Source organism: Heterocephalus glaber, unplaced genomic scaffold (genome assembly GCF_053883595.1).
Source record: "Heterocephalus glaber isolate CG9 unplaced genomic scaffold, H.glaber_assembly_v1.0 deba00001547, whole genome shotgun sequence".
Classification (NCBI taxonomy): Eukaryota; Metazoa; Chordata; class Mammalia; order Rodentia; family Bathyergidae; genus Heterocephalus; species Heterocephalus glaber.
The window spans coordinates 17,411,391-17,433,267 of NW_028258340.1; the positions used below are offsets into that span (position 1 = coordinate 17,411,391).

The 21,877-nt window shown below is 35.6% G+C and overlaps 1 protein-coding gene across 11 annotated transcripts in view; it reads left to right on the forward strand.

The window, feature by feature from the left end:
- Dmd (dystrophin) overlaps nucleotides 1-21,877 on the forward strand; it is a 2,486,572-nt gene that overhangs the window by 1,932,915 nt on the left and 531,780 nt on the right. For all 11 annotated transcript variants that reach the window (XM_004850043.4, XM_087189971.1, XM_087189973.1 and 8 more), the window contains one exon: nucleotides 11,390-11,601. In XM_004850043.4, the coding sequence (XP_004850100.2) occupies nucleotides 11,390-11,601 (212 nt within the window). The remainder of the gene's footprint in view (nucleotides 1-11,389; nucleotides 11,602-21,877) is intronic.

Genomic DNA, 21,877 nt, shown 5'->3' on the forward strand with positions numbered 1-21,877 from the left:
AATATCTTGTGTCTATATCACGTCTAGTTTCTCTTCTATGACTTTTGAGTGACCTAGAATGATAAACTGAAATATTTTTGCATTGCTATTGCTTTAGTCCACTTTGGATCTGTCTTGTTACTTTTTTCATTGCTGAGACAAAATATCCAACACCCACAAGTTAAGGGAAGAAAGGTTTATTTAGCTCACAATTGACAGAGATTTCAGTTCACACTTGACTAGCTCCAAGGCAAGGTGGTATTGCAAAGGAGAAACAGTTTATGGCAGGCAGAAAGCACCAAAGCAGCAAAGTAGCAAGGAAGTAAGCAACAAGAGACAAAGGACTGTAGTAGCCCTCTTTCTGACCCTTATATTTTGTCCGGGCTACCTGCCCTTAGGGTGGGTAACACTCACTCCCAGGGAGGGCCTTCCCATTATCCACACTCAGAATTTTGCCAAACCAATCAGTAGACCAATTTAGTAATCACACACCCTTGATCCCGGAATCACACACTCTAGATCTAGCCACCTCTGAAAAGCCCCACCTATGATTGCATGAGGCTTTGGGGGCACATCTAGACACAAGCCGTAACACCATCACTATAACAAATAGCTGAAATAGTCAACTTATGAAAGTAAAAGGTTGGTATTTTGGCACATAGTTTTGGAGGTTCTGGTCCATGACTGGTTAGACTTATTGTTTTAGGCCTTGGGGGGAGCAACACATCATGTCAGGGAATATGTACCAAAACAAAACAAAAAGTTAAGATCTCATGACCAGTAGGACAAATAAGAGGAAGAGACCAGGGTCCTGTTATCTTTTAGGGGATGTGTTCAATGTCTCAAAGACCACTACTAGGCCCCACATTTTCAAGGTTTCTACTACCTCCCTGTAGCACCAAGTTGGGGAACAAGCTTTTAACACATGAGGCTTGGGGCCACTTAAGATCCAAGTTATAGAAGATATACATCAAGTTTTTCTCTCAACTTTAGGCTTTCATACCAGCTAATAGTCTCCCTAACAAAAAAAAATCTTAAGTTTTCAAAAATTAATTCATTTTTAGTCTGAGAGTATAGCTCAGGTGCTAGAGTATGTGCACACCATGTACAGACCCTGGGTTCAATTTTTAGCCCCCCAAAATTCATTTTAATTATCAGATAATGTCATGTTTCAACATTTCCTCATGTATACAATTGATATGTTTCATTAAGACTGGATGTTGATTTTTTTTTATAAACTATGACTCTCTAACCAGTGTTGTAGACACAATCATTTTTCTTCAACTCATCTTTCTGTATGGGAACCCATATAGGTTTTTATGTTTCTTAACCAAAACAGAAGAATGAGCTTTCTTTTGAAGACTCTTTTTCTCTGTAGAATGATTCAGCATACTTTGAGGAAGTTAATCTGGCCTGTGACAGTCTGTTGATTATGAAATTAAGAGACCAACCTGAATTTTGTTTCCAGATCCTCTCCATATACATAGAGTGTATATGGAAATGTTTTGCCATTTCTACTCCTGTAAATTCTATTTAGTATGTTTTAAACCTGTATGTCCCACAAATGGTAGTTTGTGCTTCATGGGAAAGTGATGTTAGTGACTTAGAAAACTGCCTAAATAATATGCTGCTTTGTTTGCCGTGAAAGAACGTTTTATCTAATGTTCTATTTTCAAAAATTTCAAATGTACAGGAAGCTGAACGAACTGTACTGTGAAAGTCCATTAAGTTACCATCTAAATTCTCTTGTTTTGCTTTATCCCTTTAACTACCTGCCAATCACTATTATTTTATGATGCATTTCAAAGTAAATTGGTGATATCAGTTCCCTTTTACCCCTAAACACATGACAAAAATTATAAGCTACAGTTAAATATTCATTCATATTTCTTTTTTTTAATTCATTAATTTTATTGGTACATTTTAGATATACAATATGTTGACATTCATTACTGGGAATTTGTACCTTTACCTAATATATCTTGGTTCTTATTTTTTCCCCATTCCCCTGCCCTCCCTTCAACCCCTCCACCCCTCCATCTTTACAAAGACTTTGTTTCCATTTTTTTCTTTTCTCATATTTATTCTTTTCCCTTCTTTCCTTTCCCCTACCCCTCCCATTTCCCCTTCCCCTTTGCCCCTTTTCTTCCTATTTCACATCATCTATTATACCTTTTAGTCCTAATTTACACTTTCAGTTTCTCATACTAGAGAAACTGTTCAGTATTTACATGTGTGTCCTATTTATTTCACTTAAGCATATCACCTCAATGTGCATCCATTTAGCTATAAATTTCTCTAGTTTCTCATTCTTTATGCCTGAGTATACATGAAAAAATGTTCAGCATCACTGATCACTTGTGAGAGGCAAATGAAAACAACACTGAGATTCCACCTCACCCCAGAAAGAATGGCTGTTATCAAGAAATCAACCAATAGCAAATGCTGGTGGGGCTGTGGGGAAAGAGGAACCCTGCTTCACTGCTGGTGGGAGTGTAGACTGGTGCAAGCACTGTGGAAATCAGTATGGAGATACCTCAAAGAACTAGGACTGGAAGTCCCATTTGACCCAGCTATTCCCCTGCTGGGTATCTCCCCAAAAGCATTAAAAGAATCATACCACAGAGATATATGCACACCCATATTCATAGCGGCACAGTTTGTAATAGCTAAAGCTTGGAAACAACCCAATTGCCCATCAACTGGAGACTGGATAAAATATGGTTTTTCATTCATATTTCTTTTGTTTGTTTGTGGCAAGATGTGTACTGCCCAAATACCAGTTATACCATTCAGTGAGTTCTGATGGATGAGTGGACCTGTGTGATGCATACCTCTTATGAAGACAAAAAGGTACCATCACCCCCCCCAAAAGAGAATACGTTTGGAGATTGACTTGAGTTTACTTTTTCTCACTTTTAGCATAACTGACAAATATATAAGTGTAAGATCACCAGGCTTAAATACTACAAAAGTCCATCCATGTGAACAGTATGGCTACTGATATGCCATTTATTAATCTGGGCACTGGGCTGGCTAAGTTCTTCACAATAACCTTGTAAGGTGAACCTCCATGTCTGATAGAAGCATCAAGGAACATGAATTTCACAGATTATTAGAGCTTAAAGGCACCCCAGGGGCTATCCAATCTACCCTTCTTTGCTTTACAATTCAATATTTAAGAAGCCCTGAGAAATTCAATACTCAAAAAATACATGATTGCTTATCTTTAGCTCTATAATTGCATGCTAGTTAGGGGCTAGATAGTCTGCTGGTGCCTTGTGCACATTATTTCTTATATCTTTGCAGATTATTAATCTCCTTTTTTATTATTATCCCCATATTACAGAGGAGTAAACTAAATGTTTAGCATTAAATTCTGGATCTTTTTAGGTTCCAACCTAACTTAAAATGCTAGACTTATACGGTAATATAGTTTTCATTTAGTCATTTATTCTGATTTTTGGTCTTCTATGAATTTAAATGTGTGACTGTCTTGGCCTTTTAGTTGTATAGGACTTAGAGAAGAAGCAGGTATCCTACTTGTTTATAATGACTAGGCTTTCATCATGTGCCAGTAACTACCCTTTCTTTTCAGCTTTCTGTTCTATTATATCACAGGCATTTTATCCTGTATTTGCACAGCAACTACATTCCTCCCCTTCTGTTCCTAAGTGGGGCAAATGCACATTCATACTAGCTACATGTTTAGCATATTTGCTCATCCTCTTCTTCGTGGATTTGTGTTGAGACTTTCTTGTAGAGCTTAATTAGAGGGAGGTAGAGGGAGGTGGTTCCTTTGTTTTCCATTTTCTTCTTGATCATGCCTAACATTTTGTTAACTATCTTAGCCTCAGGGAACAGTCTGTGGTGATTACCACATGTTTTGCCCAACACCAAAACATAGTTCAGGGCTCATTGTCTTAATCATGTTTAAGATCAGTTTTTTTTACACTTGAGCACAGTTAAACGTATCTATCACTCTTTGCCCCCTCAGTTGACCTCAAAAGATTTACCTGCAATTTAATTCTTCCAGTTTGATATTTTCTACCTGGAACTATGATCTGTGATTCATTCTTCTCTATACAGAGACAAAATAATACCTTGCTTTACGTGGCCCTTCATGTTTTTATTCATTATTGAATTTTATCTTCACAATAAAATTTCTATGAATGTGCAGTTATCAATTAGTTTAACAGCTGAAGCTGAAAGTGTAGCGAATCAACTTTTTCAAATTAAATTAGCTATCTTACCACAAATTCAGAACAAACTGGTAGTCAAGGTTGCTTTCCAAAGCTTGCATTATGTTCTAATTCTTGTGCTGTATCTTCAGTGCAAAACTTGCTCTCTTTTTAATAGCAACATATATTCAGGAAGGGAATCATTTCATTTTTTAAGTTACATTCTTTCCTAGGAGAGATATGAGAATTTGTGTCAGTCACAAATGTATATTAATAATCAAACATAGCTAGTTTAAAAACTTGAAGTGAAAGATAGGTTAGTAATTAATCAACTGAACTGTTTCTTTGTCTGCAGTATTGTGGTTCTTGACATGATCGCTGAGTTTCCAATTTGACACTTCTGAAGATACGTAAATCAGGATACATGCTGGGCCCCAGTCTGCCATCCTGAATGTTAGCAGTAGTTATTTATTTCCATTCATTATCCAGCATCTATTAACTGCACAAATCAGTTGAGCAGCTTTCCACAATGGACCTCTGTGAGCTGAAATGTGTATATTTGGGTAGCTCTTAAATTACAAATAGGCACAGATTGTCTGGGTTTATCTGCATATAATTTATTATTTCATTTTTGTATGTCAGATGAATCTGGTGTACATGTAAATCGAACAGTGTGGGCTCTAGTGACCAAGTACATAGCCATAATACATCTTTGGTCTATCAAGTGCCAAGAGGAAATGTTCCAAGTCTGTTGAAACTGCAGTTTGAATTCTTGCCAGTGATGCCACAATCACCAGATCTATAAGATGTCCAAGTACCACACTGAACCAGTTCCAGTACAACAGCTTCACTTCAAGGATCTTCAGATTTCATGTTTTGCTTTCATTCCTTGACAAAAGAGTACATGCAAAAGTCCTAAAATTTTCCTTTGTATATGTTTTTGTAGGGTCTATTGTTGGGACTGCTGTATCAATCAATTACACTGCTGTCTTTTACTAAATATTTGAATTGCTGCTTGATTAGTTTGTGTATGCTGATTTGTTTCTGTAAGTCTACTCCAGTTCACTCTCCAATGAGTATTTCTAAAATATTTTTGCTGCAACAATCTAAGTCCTAGATTTTATTGTATCCATAGCAAAGCTATTACATTGCTTATTATCATTCATAGCCAATGATGCATAAGTTGGTTGCATACATTTTGAAAAGGATGTTCCCCCAAAGTTAGAAATAATGTACTTTACATTTTACTTTTGCAATATGCATACTGAAAATTATACATATACTGAATATCTAGCTCAGTTTTCACACACTGAGTGCTACATTGTAAACAACATTCTAAGGAAGGAACAGAATATTTCTCAAACATCAGCAATTGCTTCATGTCTCTTCCAGTCACTGGTTCTTGAATGTGTGTCTTTTGAAACACCCATTTTCACTGTAAATTTATCACATAAATCCTAGTGCTTGGTACTAGGTATACCATTATACCTTGGAATAATTGTTAAGGGTGAATATAATTTTTTTGTAAGTTGATCTCATGAAGTATCAGTAGGGAGAGTGGGACAGAGAAAAAGGGAAAGGAGAAAAGTCAAAAATTGAGCCAAATATTGAACAGGTTATTGGTGTGGGTAACTGAGGATCAACACTGATGAGGCAACTCTAGGAGCTAGTGAAAAACATTCCTCAGTTTTCCTCACAGGGGCAAGGAATTATCTTCCAATTCTCATGCATCACTTCTGGTGTTTTAACTCCCCCAACATCTCAGGCTTGTAGTATGACAAGTCCTTGTACTAGGATCGTGCAAAACTATACTTGAATGTGAAGTGCCAAAGGCATACAGATGGCACACTCACAGCATCTGCCACAGATGCTATCCTTGCCCTTGAGGTGTCCGCTTTCTAGATTGGGAACAGAAATGTAAAAAAAGTAAATTAGTCCACAGTAAAAAGTTTTAAAAGATTGTATTATAGATGTTCCAAGGAAAGAGACAATAACTGCACCTGGGAAGATCAGAGAAAGTCATTTAATGTAATGATGACCTTTAAGTGGGTGATTACTTATCAAAAACCCAGCTAAAAAGGAAAAAGTATAGAATATATTTTAAACCATGAATATAACAAGCCAAGGCCACCCTATATGTGAATGCCCTGGAATAATTTGCTTCCTGAATGTCTGTCATTTGAAACATCCATTTTCATTGTGAATTCATCATACATTGAATTAGAATAGAAAAAAAAAGATATGGCAAAAATGTCTTCCTACCAATAAAGCTAACAGAATTATATCATCTAAACACTGCTATTGTTTGATGAGCTTTGGCTTCTCTGAGCTATGTAAGTCTTATGTAGGAACTCCTACATCAGTATTAAATTTATTATCCAGCTACCCTTGTCAAAACTGTTTCAAGCAGGATCAAAAACTTGTTTTAAATTTTCTGATTTGAAAGGTATCCCTACTTATAATTCCCCTGATTCTTTCACAATGCCTTTGAGACCTGTGTTTCCATCAAAAGAATTTGTTGCTTTATACCAGTAAAAACTTTTTGTGTTATGGTAACGAAACACTCAATACATGACAGCTTAAACCAAATCAGAAATATCTTGACTACTGTCGCTGAATATTTGAGTCGTAGGTGAGATCTGATCCAAGAATTAAGTGGTATGACCACATTTTAGTTTTCCTTCTGTTTCATGGGTCTGCGCCAAATGAAACAAATGACAACAAATGAAATTTGTTTCATTTCATTCCCTTTAATTGTTCCAAGATGAACGTCAGGATATTTCACAGATACATGTTTTTTCATTCATCTGAAGTAAGGAGCAATGAGCTGCCTTCTTTAATAGTACAAAGAAAAGGTGTTGAGTTGTTTCTTTAGCTCTAATTGGTCTTACTTTTGACATAAAACCATCCTTCAATCAATCACGAAGGTAGACAGATGAGTTGAAACCAATCAGGCATGACCTATAAAGCTAGGGGAAGCCTATCATATGGAAACAATACAAATGGGGTTAGGGGAGTGGGAATGCAAGAGAAGGAACAGTTAATGATATTCAGTAGACTCACCTTCTAGGGGATACTCCTCTGTCTTGCCTCATTCTTACTCTTTTGACTATTTCAGTTTTCTTCCCTCAAGACCTATATTTATACTGAAGTTTTCTATATCTTTTGGGGAAAAAAATCCCATTTCTTGTCCACAACATCCTCTCTGACTGCTTTGTTATGAAGAGCTTTAGATAGATAATTTACAACTTACTGTTTTATTCACAAAGATTTATTTGCTAATGGCCTACAATAAGATTTCTACTGTTCCAAGCTAGGCCCAGTGTCACTTACCTGTAGTCCCAAATACTCTGGAGGCTGCTGAGGTGGGAGGATCCATTGAGCCAAGGGGTTCAAGACCAACCTATGCAACATCTCAGAAAAAAAAATTCTACTACTCCATTAAAATCATTTTCTTCTCTACAAAATTCCAAGTGATCAAAGCCAAGACATTTGTGGCATAAGTTTTAGGGCGTCTGATCCCTTAGGCCCAAGTGTTTTCTTTACCAGTCACTCTTTGTATGTTCCTAGGCCAATTTTTGAAGTCTATTTCCTCATAGGTTAAATGAGGATAATAGCAACAAAAACAGCTGCAACAACAACCACATGATGACACTGATATGAGTATTCAGATAACTGTATGAATTAATGCATGTAAATAACTTAAAATAGTACTCTGAACCAACTATATGTTCAAATTAATGTTCTTATGATTTTTATTATCTTATGATATCTCTAGCATTTAAAAGTGTTAACCAGTCATTCCCAGTCTAGGAGTATATGCCTATATGTCATCAGAGAATGCGTTCATAGTGATGATTTCAGTGTTTACATCTCTGTAGTGATTTCCAATTCCAAATACACAACTGTGCTATAGACCACTCAGTCCAATTGACTAAAACAATAGTCCTATGTGGATAATCTTCAAAACTTCCCATTGAATAGGTCAAGACTGAACTCATTATCTTCTCCGTGATCATTCTATATTATTCAGGTAGATAGTGAACTATACCACTATCTAGTCAAGATCCAAACCAGAAGCTAGGAAATCTGTCTTAGTTTATTTTTGCTTCCCACTACATAGCATAATGCCTGGTATCTAGTAGATGGTAAATGAAGTAGTGGTGACTATCTGGCTAGATGAATAGATGGTTGAGTCTGCAGCCTGTAAAATCTATTTAGTTAAGAATTATTTGTGAATAATGTATAGTCAAAAGTCAAGAGTGAGAAAACATGTCCTCAGTGGAATACACACCCAGATGAACCGTTTTATCTTGCTATATTATACATATATGACAATTTCTGCCTGAAAAACTTTCCATTATTATGATTTAACAAGCATTCAAATGATATAAATGTCTCAAGTAAAGGTACAAGCTATAAAAGTTCCTTCTTTTGTCTAGAATTTTAAAAATCTGTCCACATAATGGGAATAACTACTTAATTCTAATGTGTAGTGATAGCCTTTCCAAAATAGATTGTATCTATGATATTAAAATAAATTATAGATATACAAAAGACTCACTCAACATGAATTCATTTTCCTATGTTTATGTAAAAACCACTAGGTATTCTAAAAAAATTCCTTAACGTGGTAAAAGATTGGTAATTGGAATCAGGCTATTCTTAAAGAAAGTCAATTTCACTATTTTCAAATACACATAACATACAATAGACTAATTAAAAATGGTGGCAGGTATACACACTAAAGTATCCTGCAGTACATTTACAGACTGCAAAGTAGGCTAGGTAGGAGGGAGAAAAGAGGGAGGGTGAGAGAGGATAGAAGGGACAGTGTTTATGATCAATACGTGCTGCAGGCATGTACAAAAATGTCACAGGGAAACCTCTCAATTTGTATAATTAATATGTGTTTATAAAAACTAAAGTATCTTGGTATGAGGAATTGAAAAATAGTGTGTAATTGGACTATTAATTGTTTCTATGATCAATGAAAAAATATTTCAGGACACTTAAATACCTTTTATTTATATTTTAAACAACTTTCTTATAATAGTATTTACACTATTGATTTTATAAACTGAAGGTCAAATACACAACTAATCAACTATAAAGCCTCAACTAATAATAGGTATTCCACTACCTAGTGAAGTAACAATAATAATAAAGTAAAACAATGGTGTTAAAGATGAGAGAGAGAGAAAAAGAGACAGACAGACACTGGCATTTAAACACAATTAACATGTTAATAGAAGTAGAAAAGACTTTACTTATGTCATGAAATAAGCCACAGTGTTATGTTGCTGTGCTGTATATATTCCACTTGTCCATCCATAGGCAATCTGTGCCCTTCTCTAACCTTCTCTCTATTCTGGGAGGGAGACCTATGTCATCACTGAGCTCCCAGACCCTCTGGCTCCCTTTGGGTTTAGGCACTGAGGAGCCTAGTAGGAAATTGAAGAGAGGGAGAAAAATGAGATTAAGGTATTTATTTTCCTAATTCCGGGCCTGTGAGATTGCTACAGGCTGACTGTCCTTTGGCAAAAGGTTGCTGTTTTTCTCAATGTGATTTCTCACGATTCCGCGCTTCTGACTACTTCTCATCTCTCTGACCTAAATATAGTAACAGTTCTGTTGCTATACAGTTTTTATATTATCTTTGGTGGTTTTATTTTGCCTGTTGATGTTGTGATTTGTTCCCTTGTAGAAAGGCCAAACAAAAAAAGGAACATGTATATAAAGGATATAAAGGAATAAGGGATATTCCAGAAGACAGTGGGGTGACATTAAAGAGTTTTGTCTCACTCCAGTTACTGTTGCTATAGCAGAATTGCTGAAACTGGGTAATTTATAAAACGGTTTAGTTTGGCCTCTGGTTCTGGAAGCTGAGAAATCCAAGAACTTGGCACTGGCATTTCCTCAGCTTCTATTAAGAGCTTCATGCTGCTTGAACACATGGTAGAAAGGAGGTCAAGAGGGTACACATGACAGAGGTTGTGTTAGTCAGCTTTCCCCTGCTGTGACAAAATATCTGAAAGAATCAACTTGCATGAGCAAAGGTTTACATTGGCTCACAGTTTCACAGGCTTCATTCCATCCAAGGTAACTTGGCCCTGTTGCCTTTGGGCCTGTGGTAAAGTAGTACGTCATAGCAGGGAGAGCATGGTGGAGGAAACTGCTTACCTCCTGGTGGTGAGGAAGCAAAAAGAGAAAAAGAAGCCAGGATCCTAATATCCCTCCCAAGGGCACGTGCCCAAAGACTTAACATTCGTCTACTCAGCCCCACCTCCTAATGGTTTATCAACTCCCAATAGCATCATGGTGGCCTCTGGGAAACACTTAAGATCCAAAGTACAGATAGTAGAGACAAAAAAAGGTATTTAGAAAAAAAGCAATCCTGTTTATTATAATATACTAAAATTAAGTATTTCAGAGAGGAATCTATAGAGAATTTCTGTCTTAGACACATCATGATACCCAAAATAGCTTCAATATAAGCCAATTTTACAGAATGTGCTCAGGCTGGGTTTTTAGATACTGTCAAAAGATGTTTCTAGTATACAACTCTTGGGTTTCCTCACAACACCCTAGAAATGGTTTTGAGAGAAAATGGTTTATTTGGATGATAAAGTACGTATCAGGGAAACCAAGAAGTATGACAGCTAACGCAAGGCAGCCAGTCAAAGACGCTGTATTATCAAACAGGATAGCACTAAAGACCACTGGTGCTTTATCCCAATAGGAGAGTCATGCCTCATGGGGTAAAGGGAGTCAGTGTGCCCATACCCCAGTTCCTAGAATCAGTCATTGGTTTCAATCTGCCCAAGTGTGACAAGGAGATGTCAATTTCCTGGTATGTCTAGCCTGTGAGTTAGATGACAAAGCAAACTCTTCTTATAATAAAATGACAATGCTCATACTGAAAATCAGGCAGATGAGCCCTGAAATAGTAAGACTAAGGGGATATGGGCATTCTGCTATAATGCCTTTCAAACAGATGATTGATATTTGGCTCTAGGAATTAAGAAAATTTAAGGAAGATAATTTAACAGAAACTCATGTTTGCTATCTGAATAAAGAAAACAATCATGTGTTCATCATCCAAGCCGTAACACAATGAACAATATTTTGATGAACAATGTAATGTGAGACAGTATTTAGATGTTAATTTTCAGAAGTCTTCTAAAAACTAGTATTTACTATTTATTCATTTTTTTCTTTCATCTCAGTTGAAAGAATTCAGAATCAGTGGGATGAAGTCCAAGAACACCTTCAGAACCGGAGGCAACAGTTAAATGAAATGTTAAAGGATTCAACACAATGGCTGGAAGCTAAAGAAGAAGCTGAGCAGGTTATAGGGCAGGCCAGAGCCAAGGTTGAGTCATGGAAAGAGGGTCCTTATACGGTGGTTGCAATCCAGAAGAAAATCACAGAAACCAAGGTTAGTATCAAAAGTATTTTAAAATAAAAGACTGATTACATGGGATAAAATTTTACCAAGGATTAAGAATTAATGATTTAAGGAAAATTACATCTAAGGTGTAATGGACAGTAAAATTTTGAGTCAGTAGTGATGAGAGGAAAACTGATGGCTAATATCAATCTTAAAATTAATTTTGCTTGATCTGGATATAGGAGGCTGCTTTGTACATTGGACCATCTTTTAAGATTACTTCCAAGTTGATACACATGCCATACTTAAGTAGTAGCATAAAGTCAACCATTTGGGCTTAATTCTTACCCAGGAAAAGTAGCATGACCTTATTTGAGGGTCCTAAATTGAGAAGGGAGCAAGTGGGCTTAGGGATAAGGTGTGCAAAGGCTGATCAAAAATTGTGGTGTATGCTGACGTTTTAAAAATTTGTTACAGTAAAAGACACAGTAATCCCTCTCAAATTATTCCCCTTTGGTTCAGGCATAGGTATCACATTGTTCTGGCCACTTTCTGAAGCACTTCTGGAAGTCTTGTTTCTTGGGTGTCTTTACACAGTGTGATAAATTATACAGTGGATGCTGTTGCTGAGGGCCATCCAACTGAAAGTCAGGCTCATGAAAACATTGCAGTGTGTCCTTATCTACCTTATTCAACAGATCTTGCACCACATAACTTGTAGCTCTTCCCCAAAGTCAAAATGTCCACAAGAAGTAAATGTTCTGAGTCAATTCTAGGCATCAAGTCAGCCATGATGGTGCAACTTAAAACACTCATGAAAGAAGACTTCCAGAACGGCTTCAGAAAGTGGCAAGAATGATGTCATAAGTGTATTCCAAGGGAGAGGAAATGTTTGAGAGGGATTAATGGCAATGTGTATTTTACTTAAAGTATTTTCAAAATTTAAACATACATGCTATTTTTCAACTACATATCATACTCTCACTTTTTCCTCCCATTCTCTGATTTCCAGCCCAATTTATTCTTCCCTTCTTTCTCTTCCTTCTTTTTTTTCTTCTTTTTAGCCCCCAAATTCATTAAATACCTGTCTGCTTAATAATTGAGACATCCTTAGAGTAAACTAAAAAGGAAAGGGAAAGAAAATAAGGTGTATTATGCTTTGATCAAGTACCATGCATGATACCTTTCTTGTATTTATTCCTTTCAAGTGTGGCATTTGTAGGTCCATTGAAAAGGCCCTGAATGCTAAAAGCCCTTTAGGGGATTTTACCCAGAAAAGTAACATAATAAATAGTTAATCAGATTGAGTACTTGAAGATTTTTTTGTCTGATAAAAAAAGACTCTTTTCTAAATAGGTATCTGAATCTCACATTGGTTATGTCATTAGTTATGTTTTCTTCATAGAAGAAGAAAACCATATAGTTTTCTTAGAAGTAGTTTTTGTATCTCAATTAGTCAAGTTTAACTATGCTAAGTGTAGTAACAAATTAACCCCAAAATATTGTCAGATTAATACAATAAAGATAATAATACTAGTTCCTTGGTTGTGTTATTGATAAGCCCTTTTTAGGAGCTCCAATCCAAATGGTCGCTTTGAGATAGGCTTTTCCTGTTTTGTGAAACTGTCACTTTAAAAATATAGTTGCCCAAGGCCACTGCAGGAGAGGAAAAGAAAATGTAGTCAGTCAATCATAGGGTTTTATAGCCAGGCCTGGAAATTCCTCCATATCTCATTTACCAAAACGTGTTTCCAACTTAATTTCAGAAAGAGTAAATGGGACTAATAAACTTTTAGCCCAATCTCGGTCAGAACCACTTTGTCAAAGTACCTGAGCTGCTATGAGAACAATATTATCATTTATACAAGAAAGTTAGAAAGTCACGTATGATTTTCATTCTTATTAACTCTGTTGGAAGCAAAGTTTAGGTAGCTTAAAATTCTTTCTGATGTGAAACACTGGTGAGTAATAACAATTTTCCAGTGGATGAGCATAGATGCATTAGTAATTTCTAATGATTGTTTTCCTAGTCCCTGGTCTAACAATGTGAAGCATAGAATCCATGTAATTACTTTTGAAGGATTTGGTCTTGATCGTAGGACAATCTCCATGAATTTAGTATATGATGAATTTAGCAGATTATAGATCAGTGTGCTTGATGGGTGAGGAGGATAAAAGAGCTGGGACTGAACCCTTGACATAGATGAGGGGAAGAGATGAGAGGCACATAGGGATAGGTTTGATTGGGAAAGGAGGCATTCTAAACTGGGCAAATGAGAAGTAATTTTAACCTGAAAGAACTCTAAAACGATGGCAAGAGTGGTTAGAGTTTAGAAGAGTGAGGACCTGCAAATAAGAGACGGAAAAAACTGCTAACCTGCTAAAGAAAATACACAAAAGAACCAGCAAAATAATCTCATCATCAAAACACATGAAATGTTTTAAATAGCCAAAACCAAAACAAGATTGTATTATAATTACTATCACGAGAAAACATTTACAATTTTTAAAAATTGTTTTCGAATGGTCAGTTGGAAACCACATGATAAAACTGACTCAGCCAGTTTTCTATATGTAGCTATTAGAAATGGATATTTTTGTTTATGTTCTGTATTTAAGAATGTGATAATATATATTGCTACACATGCGATGTAAATTCATAAGACAGACAAAGATGACCAAAGACAGATTAAGTTGACCAATCACCATACCTGAACCTTAAAACATCACCAATCACTAATAATCCTGTTATATTTATTATTTATTTATTTATTTATTTATTTATTTATTTATTTTTGGTACCAGGGATCAAACTCAGGACCTTGTGCTTGCGAGGCAGGTGGCAGAACCACGGAACTAAATCCCCAGCCCTCTGATATATTTATTATTCATAACTGCAACTCCTTATCTATAATCTCATCTAATTCTTCATGTATTTGTCTTATAATGTATGTAAAAGTTTTCATTCTGTTTTGTTGTTGTTGTTGTTGTTTTGGTTTTTGGCGTTTTTTTTTCTTTGCTACTGGGGATTGAACTCAGGACCTTGCGCTTGGGAGGCAGGCGCGGTGTCACTGAGCTACATCCCCACCCCTCATTCTGGCTTTTAAGTTTACTATTAGTGCATATATTTTACCAAAGTTGCTGTATAAGTTTTAATAATTAATATTTTAAATTCTTTATAGTACTTTATTAAGCTTCATCTTTATTTCCTTACTGGTTTGACATTTTGAAAACCTCTTCCTCCTGTTTAGAAAAAGTAGTGGCTAAGAAATACTGATAGTGCTAACCCATTCATATAACAGAAATCAAATTTGAGATGGCCTCTGGGAAAAACCTATTTTAAAAACATGGTCATGGTAGAGGGAAACAGTAACAGGACATTCTTGATTTTGCAGAATGCAATGGAGATAGCCTATTGTATCAATTACTAATGAGCAGGTCATTAAGAGAGTTCCACAATATATTCATAATTATTGCTTTGCTACATAAAACCCTTAGGTTTTTCTGAAATAAAAACATGAAGTTAGAAACTACTTGATTTTATTCACCACATGTCTTTATCTGATCTTCTGCACACACCTGGTACAATAATGTGCTTATGAGATAGAAAGGCAGATGTTAGGGAAAACATACAAGATTTCCATCCTGATCAAAATCCCTGCCAGTAGGCCATGACAAAATCCTGTGAGAGATTATGCCATTTAGAACCTTCCTAAGAGGCAAAAATAGTATGCCGTTGGCACCTCAAACTGCCAGCAGTGATTACCATGGGATTTATTTCATTTGGCAGAATCTTGGTTGAGTTCACAACCTGTTCCCTAGGCTATTAAGATTGATTCAAACTTGGCAGTGAATTCTTTGGAAAAAAATATTTCTTTATCATTTTAAACTTATTTTTCTAGTATCAAGAGAGATTTGCCCAGACTCCTAGTTTTCATTTATTTTTCTCCTTTCAGCTTTTGAAAGAGAAATTCCTTTTTTGTCTGCTTTGTGATTGCTTTTGTGTCAAATTCAGCATAAAAGCTTTTCAAACGTGACGGCATTAGCTGTTTTGTGCTTGGCTGAGCTAAGAGTACATAAATTCAATAGAGAAGTGAAATCTTGTTTGAGCCTAGATGATTTGGCTATATAATACTTTAAACTATCTGAAGCAAGAAATCCAATAATTTTCAAATTATTAAATAAACATTTCTAAGGCTGAAAAATCTCTGTTTTGAAGACATTCTTTAGAGAACTAGAAATAGATACCCTGTAATCACGTAATTAATTTTCAAGCTTTCCCTTATTATATGTGGTAACTATGGTGGTTATTTGAGGATCTCAAATTATTAGGAAAGAAAGTAATTGGGGGGAAACTAGTTCTTCAAATATGGAAGTAAAGCCTAATATTTTAAATTATTTGTGGAATTATTTGTGAAGGGATGGATGATATCATATAACATCATATTTGCCTTAAAGATGTATACCATTTTGGAAGCTGAATTCTTCTTTAATATATGTCTAGAGTTATACAAAATAAAATCAGCAAAATAACCTACACCAGCAGTTTGAGGTTTGGATATCTGGTACAATAATAAAAAACATTACTAAAAGTCATCTCACTGGGACCTACCATTTCTTTATGAATTTGTTACTCCATTTTGCTCTCCCCTAAAATTTCCACATGATTACGGAGAAAGAATCAATAAGCTAATAGTAGTTTTCTTCTTATAGTATGTATGAAGTTATTAAACTTTTCAAAGCATGCAAACAGAGTGTATTCTACATCACTGATAGAGCACAGGTAGTAATGGGCTGCTTTCCCCAGGTATTGCTATATTATATAAATATTTAATGCAGTCACTGCATCTTGCATTATTTTATGCTCTGATTGCACCAAATTTTACCTGGTTTTCTCTTTGCAGTTTAACTTACTCCATGCTTAAAAGTATAATGTGGCTATTCTGAATATCCACTTCTCCACAAAAGCAATGAAAAGCCTGGCAAAAATTGTTAAAACTGACTTTCTGAATTCTGGAAATTATCCAGAGTCTGGAAGCAATCTCTGAACTGCTGAACTTCACTAAGAATGGCAAGGCTTGGGCTCTTTAAATTGGTCTTTTCCCATCATTTGCTCCCAACTCTACAATAGTCTTGAAAATCAGCAGCCTTGCAACCATGGTAGCTGTGAAAACTAGCAGGCTTATGGCCACTACAGAGATTAGACAGGATTGGAGTTCTTCAGAAAGATCTATTGTATTCCCAGAGCATTGTTGCACTTTGACTTGTCTTTCAGCTTCCTAGAAGAAAACCCTATAGGCAAAGCCTTGTCATTTGACCTGATTTATAACTAATTCCCTAGGAAACACCGTATACCCAGGTTATTTGTTGAAACCAATCAGCAGCACTTATTTAACATATAGCTTCCTTGGGCTATGATGCTAGTTGATATAATCATGGATCTAGAGATAAACCTTAGATGATGATCTGGGAAATAAGATGCCTATAGTGGGCTTCAATAAGCTCTGACATATTCCTGAGGAATATAGAACTCCAAGAGTATCAGTAATGACATATAAACTATAAAGAAGAAACAAATTGAAATTCTAGACTTGAAAGAATAACACAGCTAGAATAAAATTTTCATTTGGGGTGGCTCAGCAGCAGATTTAAGCTATCAAAATAAAGAAGAGGCAACAAACTTGATGATACATCGATAGGGATAAGCCAAACTTAGGGGGAAAATTAAGAAAACAAATAAAGCAAAAGCTGATATAATTGAAGAAAGAAATAGACAATTCAACAAAAATAGTTGAACACATCACTTTTAGCAATAAATAGAACACCTCAGCAGATCAGCAAGGAAACAGAACTTGAAAAAGAACTGATACTAAGTAAAAGATGAATTTGCACGGATTTCTCCCTGCATAACCTCTTGCAATTTCCTTAGCAGTTTGATGACTCTCTTTAAGATTTTACATCATGTACTTGAACCAGTCTTTTATGAAAGTAAATGAAATGATTTTCTTTCATAAAAAGAGAAACGCTATAAACTGTACCTGTTTTTGGTTTATATCTAAAGATATACCCCCAAAGCTGCATGTACTCAAAAGTAGAGATTCTGAAAGGCAATTTGATTATTGGGGTACTATAGCTGACTTGCTCTTAGAAATTATACTGTGGTCCAAAGACACGGGTCACTGTGGGTAAAACCCAGAAGAGTATATCTGTCTTCTAAGTTTCTATCTTGACTCTCTTCATTTGGGCTACCAAGATGTCATGAGCAGCACTCTTCTACCATTCCCTTCCACCATGCTATTCTGTCTTGGAGCTGGCATGAATGGAAAATGCTACAAACTATGACCCAAAATAAACATTTTGAACACACATTTCCCATTTTTCTTGCCACTTTCTGAAACAGTTCTGGAAGTTGTCTTGTGTGTTTTTGCAAGTGTGATCAATAATACAGCAAATGTTCTTGCATGCCATCAAATGGAAAGGCACACTTATAAAACATTTTGTGTCATTATCCATGTCATTCACTGAATATGACATCTTGCTACTTCTGGCTCTCCCCTGCAGTCAAAATCACCATGAAAGGTAAGCGTTTTATACAGAATCAGGACATCAAGGTAGCCACAACAGCATATCTGTGAAAACACTCATGAATGTGGACTTCCAAAACTGCTTCAGAAAATGGCAAGAACTATGGGGGAGTACTTTGAGGGAGATTAATGGCAATGTATCTTTTACTATAACACATTTTTTAAATTTAAACATTCACCATATATTTTGATCACACCTCATACACATTCTTCTCACACAAGAAATATTCTCTGAAATCATCTTCTGGGACATGAAATAAATCTCAACACATTCAAAAGGATTAAAATCATACAATGTAGATTTTCTGGCTACAGTGGAATGAAATGAAAGATCAGTAACAGAAATGTAAGAGTTTACAAATATGAGAAAATTATGTAACACATGCTCAAGTAACAAGTCAGAGAAGAAATCAAGGAGGAAATCAAAATATTTTGAGAAATATAGAAATAAAAACACAGCAGACCAAAACTTATGGGAGGCAATGCTTAATGTAACGTATATGGCTATAAATTTAAAAAGAAGAATGATCATATTAGTATGAAATTAGAAAAAGAAAATTTAAATCTAAAACAATCAAAAGGAAATAATAACTATTAGAGTGAAAATAAATGAAATGGAGAAAATAAATACAGAGAAAATCAACACAGCTAAATGTGGTTATTTGAAAAAATAAAGTGGATAGTTCTTTAGCTAAAATGCTCAGGGGAAACATGAGAGAAGATGCTAATAACTAAAGAATGAAAGAGGGTGCATTATTACCAACCTTATGAAAATAAAAATGATTGAGAAGATATTATAAATAACTGAAGAAATAATCCAAATAGACCTATAACAGAAAATGGAATCAGCAACTTAAAAACTTCCCTCAGCCATGGATTTAGCTCAGTGGTTCCGCCTGCCTCGCAAGCACAAGGACCTGAGTTTGATCCCTGGTACCAAATAAATACATAAATAAATAAATAAATAAATAAGTAAAAACTTCTCTCACTAAAAATCTCAGACCTAGTTGGCTTTCCTGGTGAACTCTACCAAACATTTAAACAAAAAATTAATCCCAGTCTTTCCAAACTCCCTAAAAATAAAAGAGGAAGAAGTACATCTATAATGGACAAAAATTTCACAGGAAAAAAGCAAAACAAACTATTGACCAATATGTTTTATGAATATAGACTCCAAAAGCCTTAACAAAATATTCTCAAACCTAAAACAATAACATATTAAAAGAATTGCCATCATAACCAAGTGAGATTTATTTCAGGAATGCAAAATGGGTTTAACATTCAGAATTTAACCAAAGTAATAGGCCACATCAATAAAATAAGACAAAAATTGCATGGTTTCTCAATTGGTGCAGGAAATGCGTTTGATAAACTACAAGATCTTTTCATGATAAATATTCAATAAATTAGAGGAGGTATTACAGATTAAATAGTTTTCCTCTAATATGGTGAAGGCTCAGGCACTGGTCCCTGCAAGTGTGACTTATTTAAAAGGAGTCTTCGCAGATGTAATGAAGGTAAGATGAGGTTATACTGCAATATGGTGGCTAAATCCTTAGTCTACTATTGATTAGTATACTATTGATTATTGATTAATATACTATTGATTCCTCTTTATAACAAGAGGAACAGAGGCACACACACACACACACACACAGACACACAATGCAGTGTAGAGATGCTGATCATAGGGAAGCCACCATATGATGAAAGAGACAGAGATTAGAATGATAGAGCTGCAAGCCAAGTATGCCACTACTGGAAGTTAGGAAGTGACAAGGATTCTCCCATACGGTTTTTTGGTGGGAACATGACCTGCTGGAACAGGAGCAGGAAGGCTTGGTTTGATCTAGTCTCCAAACTTCTGAGCCAGTTTTGTTGTTTGAAGTCACTCAGTTTGTGGCACTTTATTATGGCAACATTAGGAAACGAATAGGCAAGGGGCCTTCCTCAACCTGATAAAGGACAACTACAAAAACTTTACAGCTACCATTTTGGTGAAAGACTGAGTGCTTGCCCCTGAGACTAGGAACAGAAGAAGAATATCTGGTCTGATCACGTTTATTTATTATTAGGCTGGAAGTTAGGGCCAGAAAAATGAGGCAAAAATAAATATATTTAATAAATAAAAGGCAGCCATATTAGAAAGGAATAAATAAAACTATTTGCAGATGACATATCTAGAAAATTTGAAGAAATCCACTAAAAGGTATTAGAAGTAATAAATCAGAAAATCTGCAGGGTACAAGGTCAGTATTACAAAATTACTTTTTTTTTGCGGGGGGTAGGGGGCGTACCTGGGATCGAACTCGGGACCTTGCACTTTCGAAGCAGGTGGCAGAACCACTGAGCTAAATCCCTGGCCCCCTGCAAAATTACTTTTTATACATTAGCAATGAATAGTCTGAAAAATTAAGAATACTGTATTCCATTTAGCACAACACTAAAACATTTCATTCTTATAAATGAAAGAAATGCAAGATTTGTATACTGACAACTGTGAAGTATTGTCAAAAGAAATTAAAGAAAACTTATGAAAATGGAAAAATACTATGTTCCCAGATCAAAACACAATGTTTTTAAGATAACAGTTATCTCCCAAGTTGATCTATAGACATAAAGTAAACTTTATCAAAACTCTAACTGGCTCTTTTGCATCAATTGACAAGTGAATCCTAAAATTCATTTTGAAATGCAACCAACCCAGAATAACCAGAACAACTTTCAAAAAAATAAAAAAATAAAATTGCTGACTCCTCTTCCCGATTTTAAAATTTTCAACAAAGCCACAGCTATAAAATCAGCATGGTACTGGCATATGGATAGACATACAGATCAATTAAATAGAATTGAAAATTCAGAATAAATCTTTGCATTTATGGTCAGTTTTTGACAAGGGTGCCAAAATAACTCAATTGGAAAAAGAAATAGTCTTGAACAAGAGAAACCACCAGCAGTGTGAAGAGACAACCCACAATGTGGGAAAAAAACTTCACCTGCTCTTCCTCAGACAAAGGTCTACTATCTCGAATCTATAATGAACTTAAAAAGATCAGACCTCCCAAATTTCAAGACCCAATCCGAAAATGGGCATCTGAAATGAACAGACATTTGTCAGACAAAGAAGTAGAAATAGCAAATAAATACATGAAAAAATGTTCAACGTCACTGGTCATTTGAGAGACGCAAATGAAAACAGCACTGAGATTCCACCTCACTCCAGAAAGAATAGCTGCTATCATGAAATCAACCAATAACAAATGCTGGTGGGGCTGTGGGGAAAGAAGAACCCTGCTCCATTGCTGGTGGGAGTGTAGACTGGTGCAAGCACTGTGGAAATCAGTATGGAGATACCTCAAAGAACTAGGACTGGAAGTCCCATTTGACCCCGCTATTCCACTGCTGGGAATCTTCCCCAAAGAATTAAAAGAATCATACCACAGTGATATATGTGCACCCATGTTCATAGCAGCACAGTTTGTGATAGCTAAAACTTGGAAACAGCCCAAATGCCCATCAACTGGAGACTGGATAAAGAAAATGTGGGGTTTTTTTAAAATAAAATGGAGTACTACCCAGCCATAAAAAATGAGAAATTAGAGACATTTATAGCTAAGTGGATGCACATTGAGGCGATACTCTTAAGTGAAATAAATAGGACACACATGTATAAATACCGAATAGTTTCTCTGGTGTGAGAAACTGAAAGTGTAAATAAGGACTAAAATGTATAATAGGTA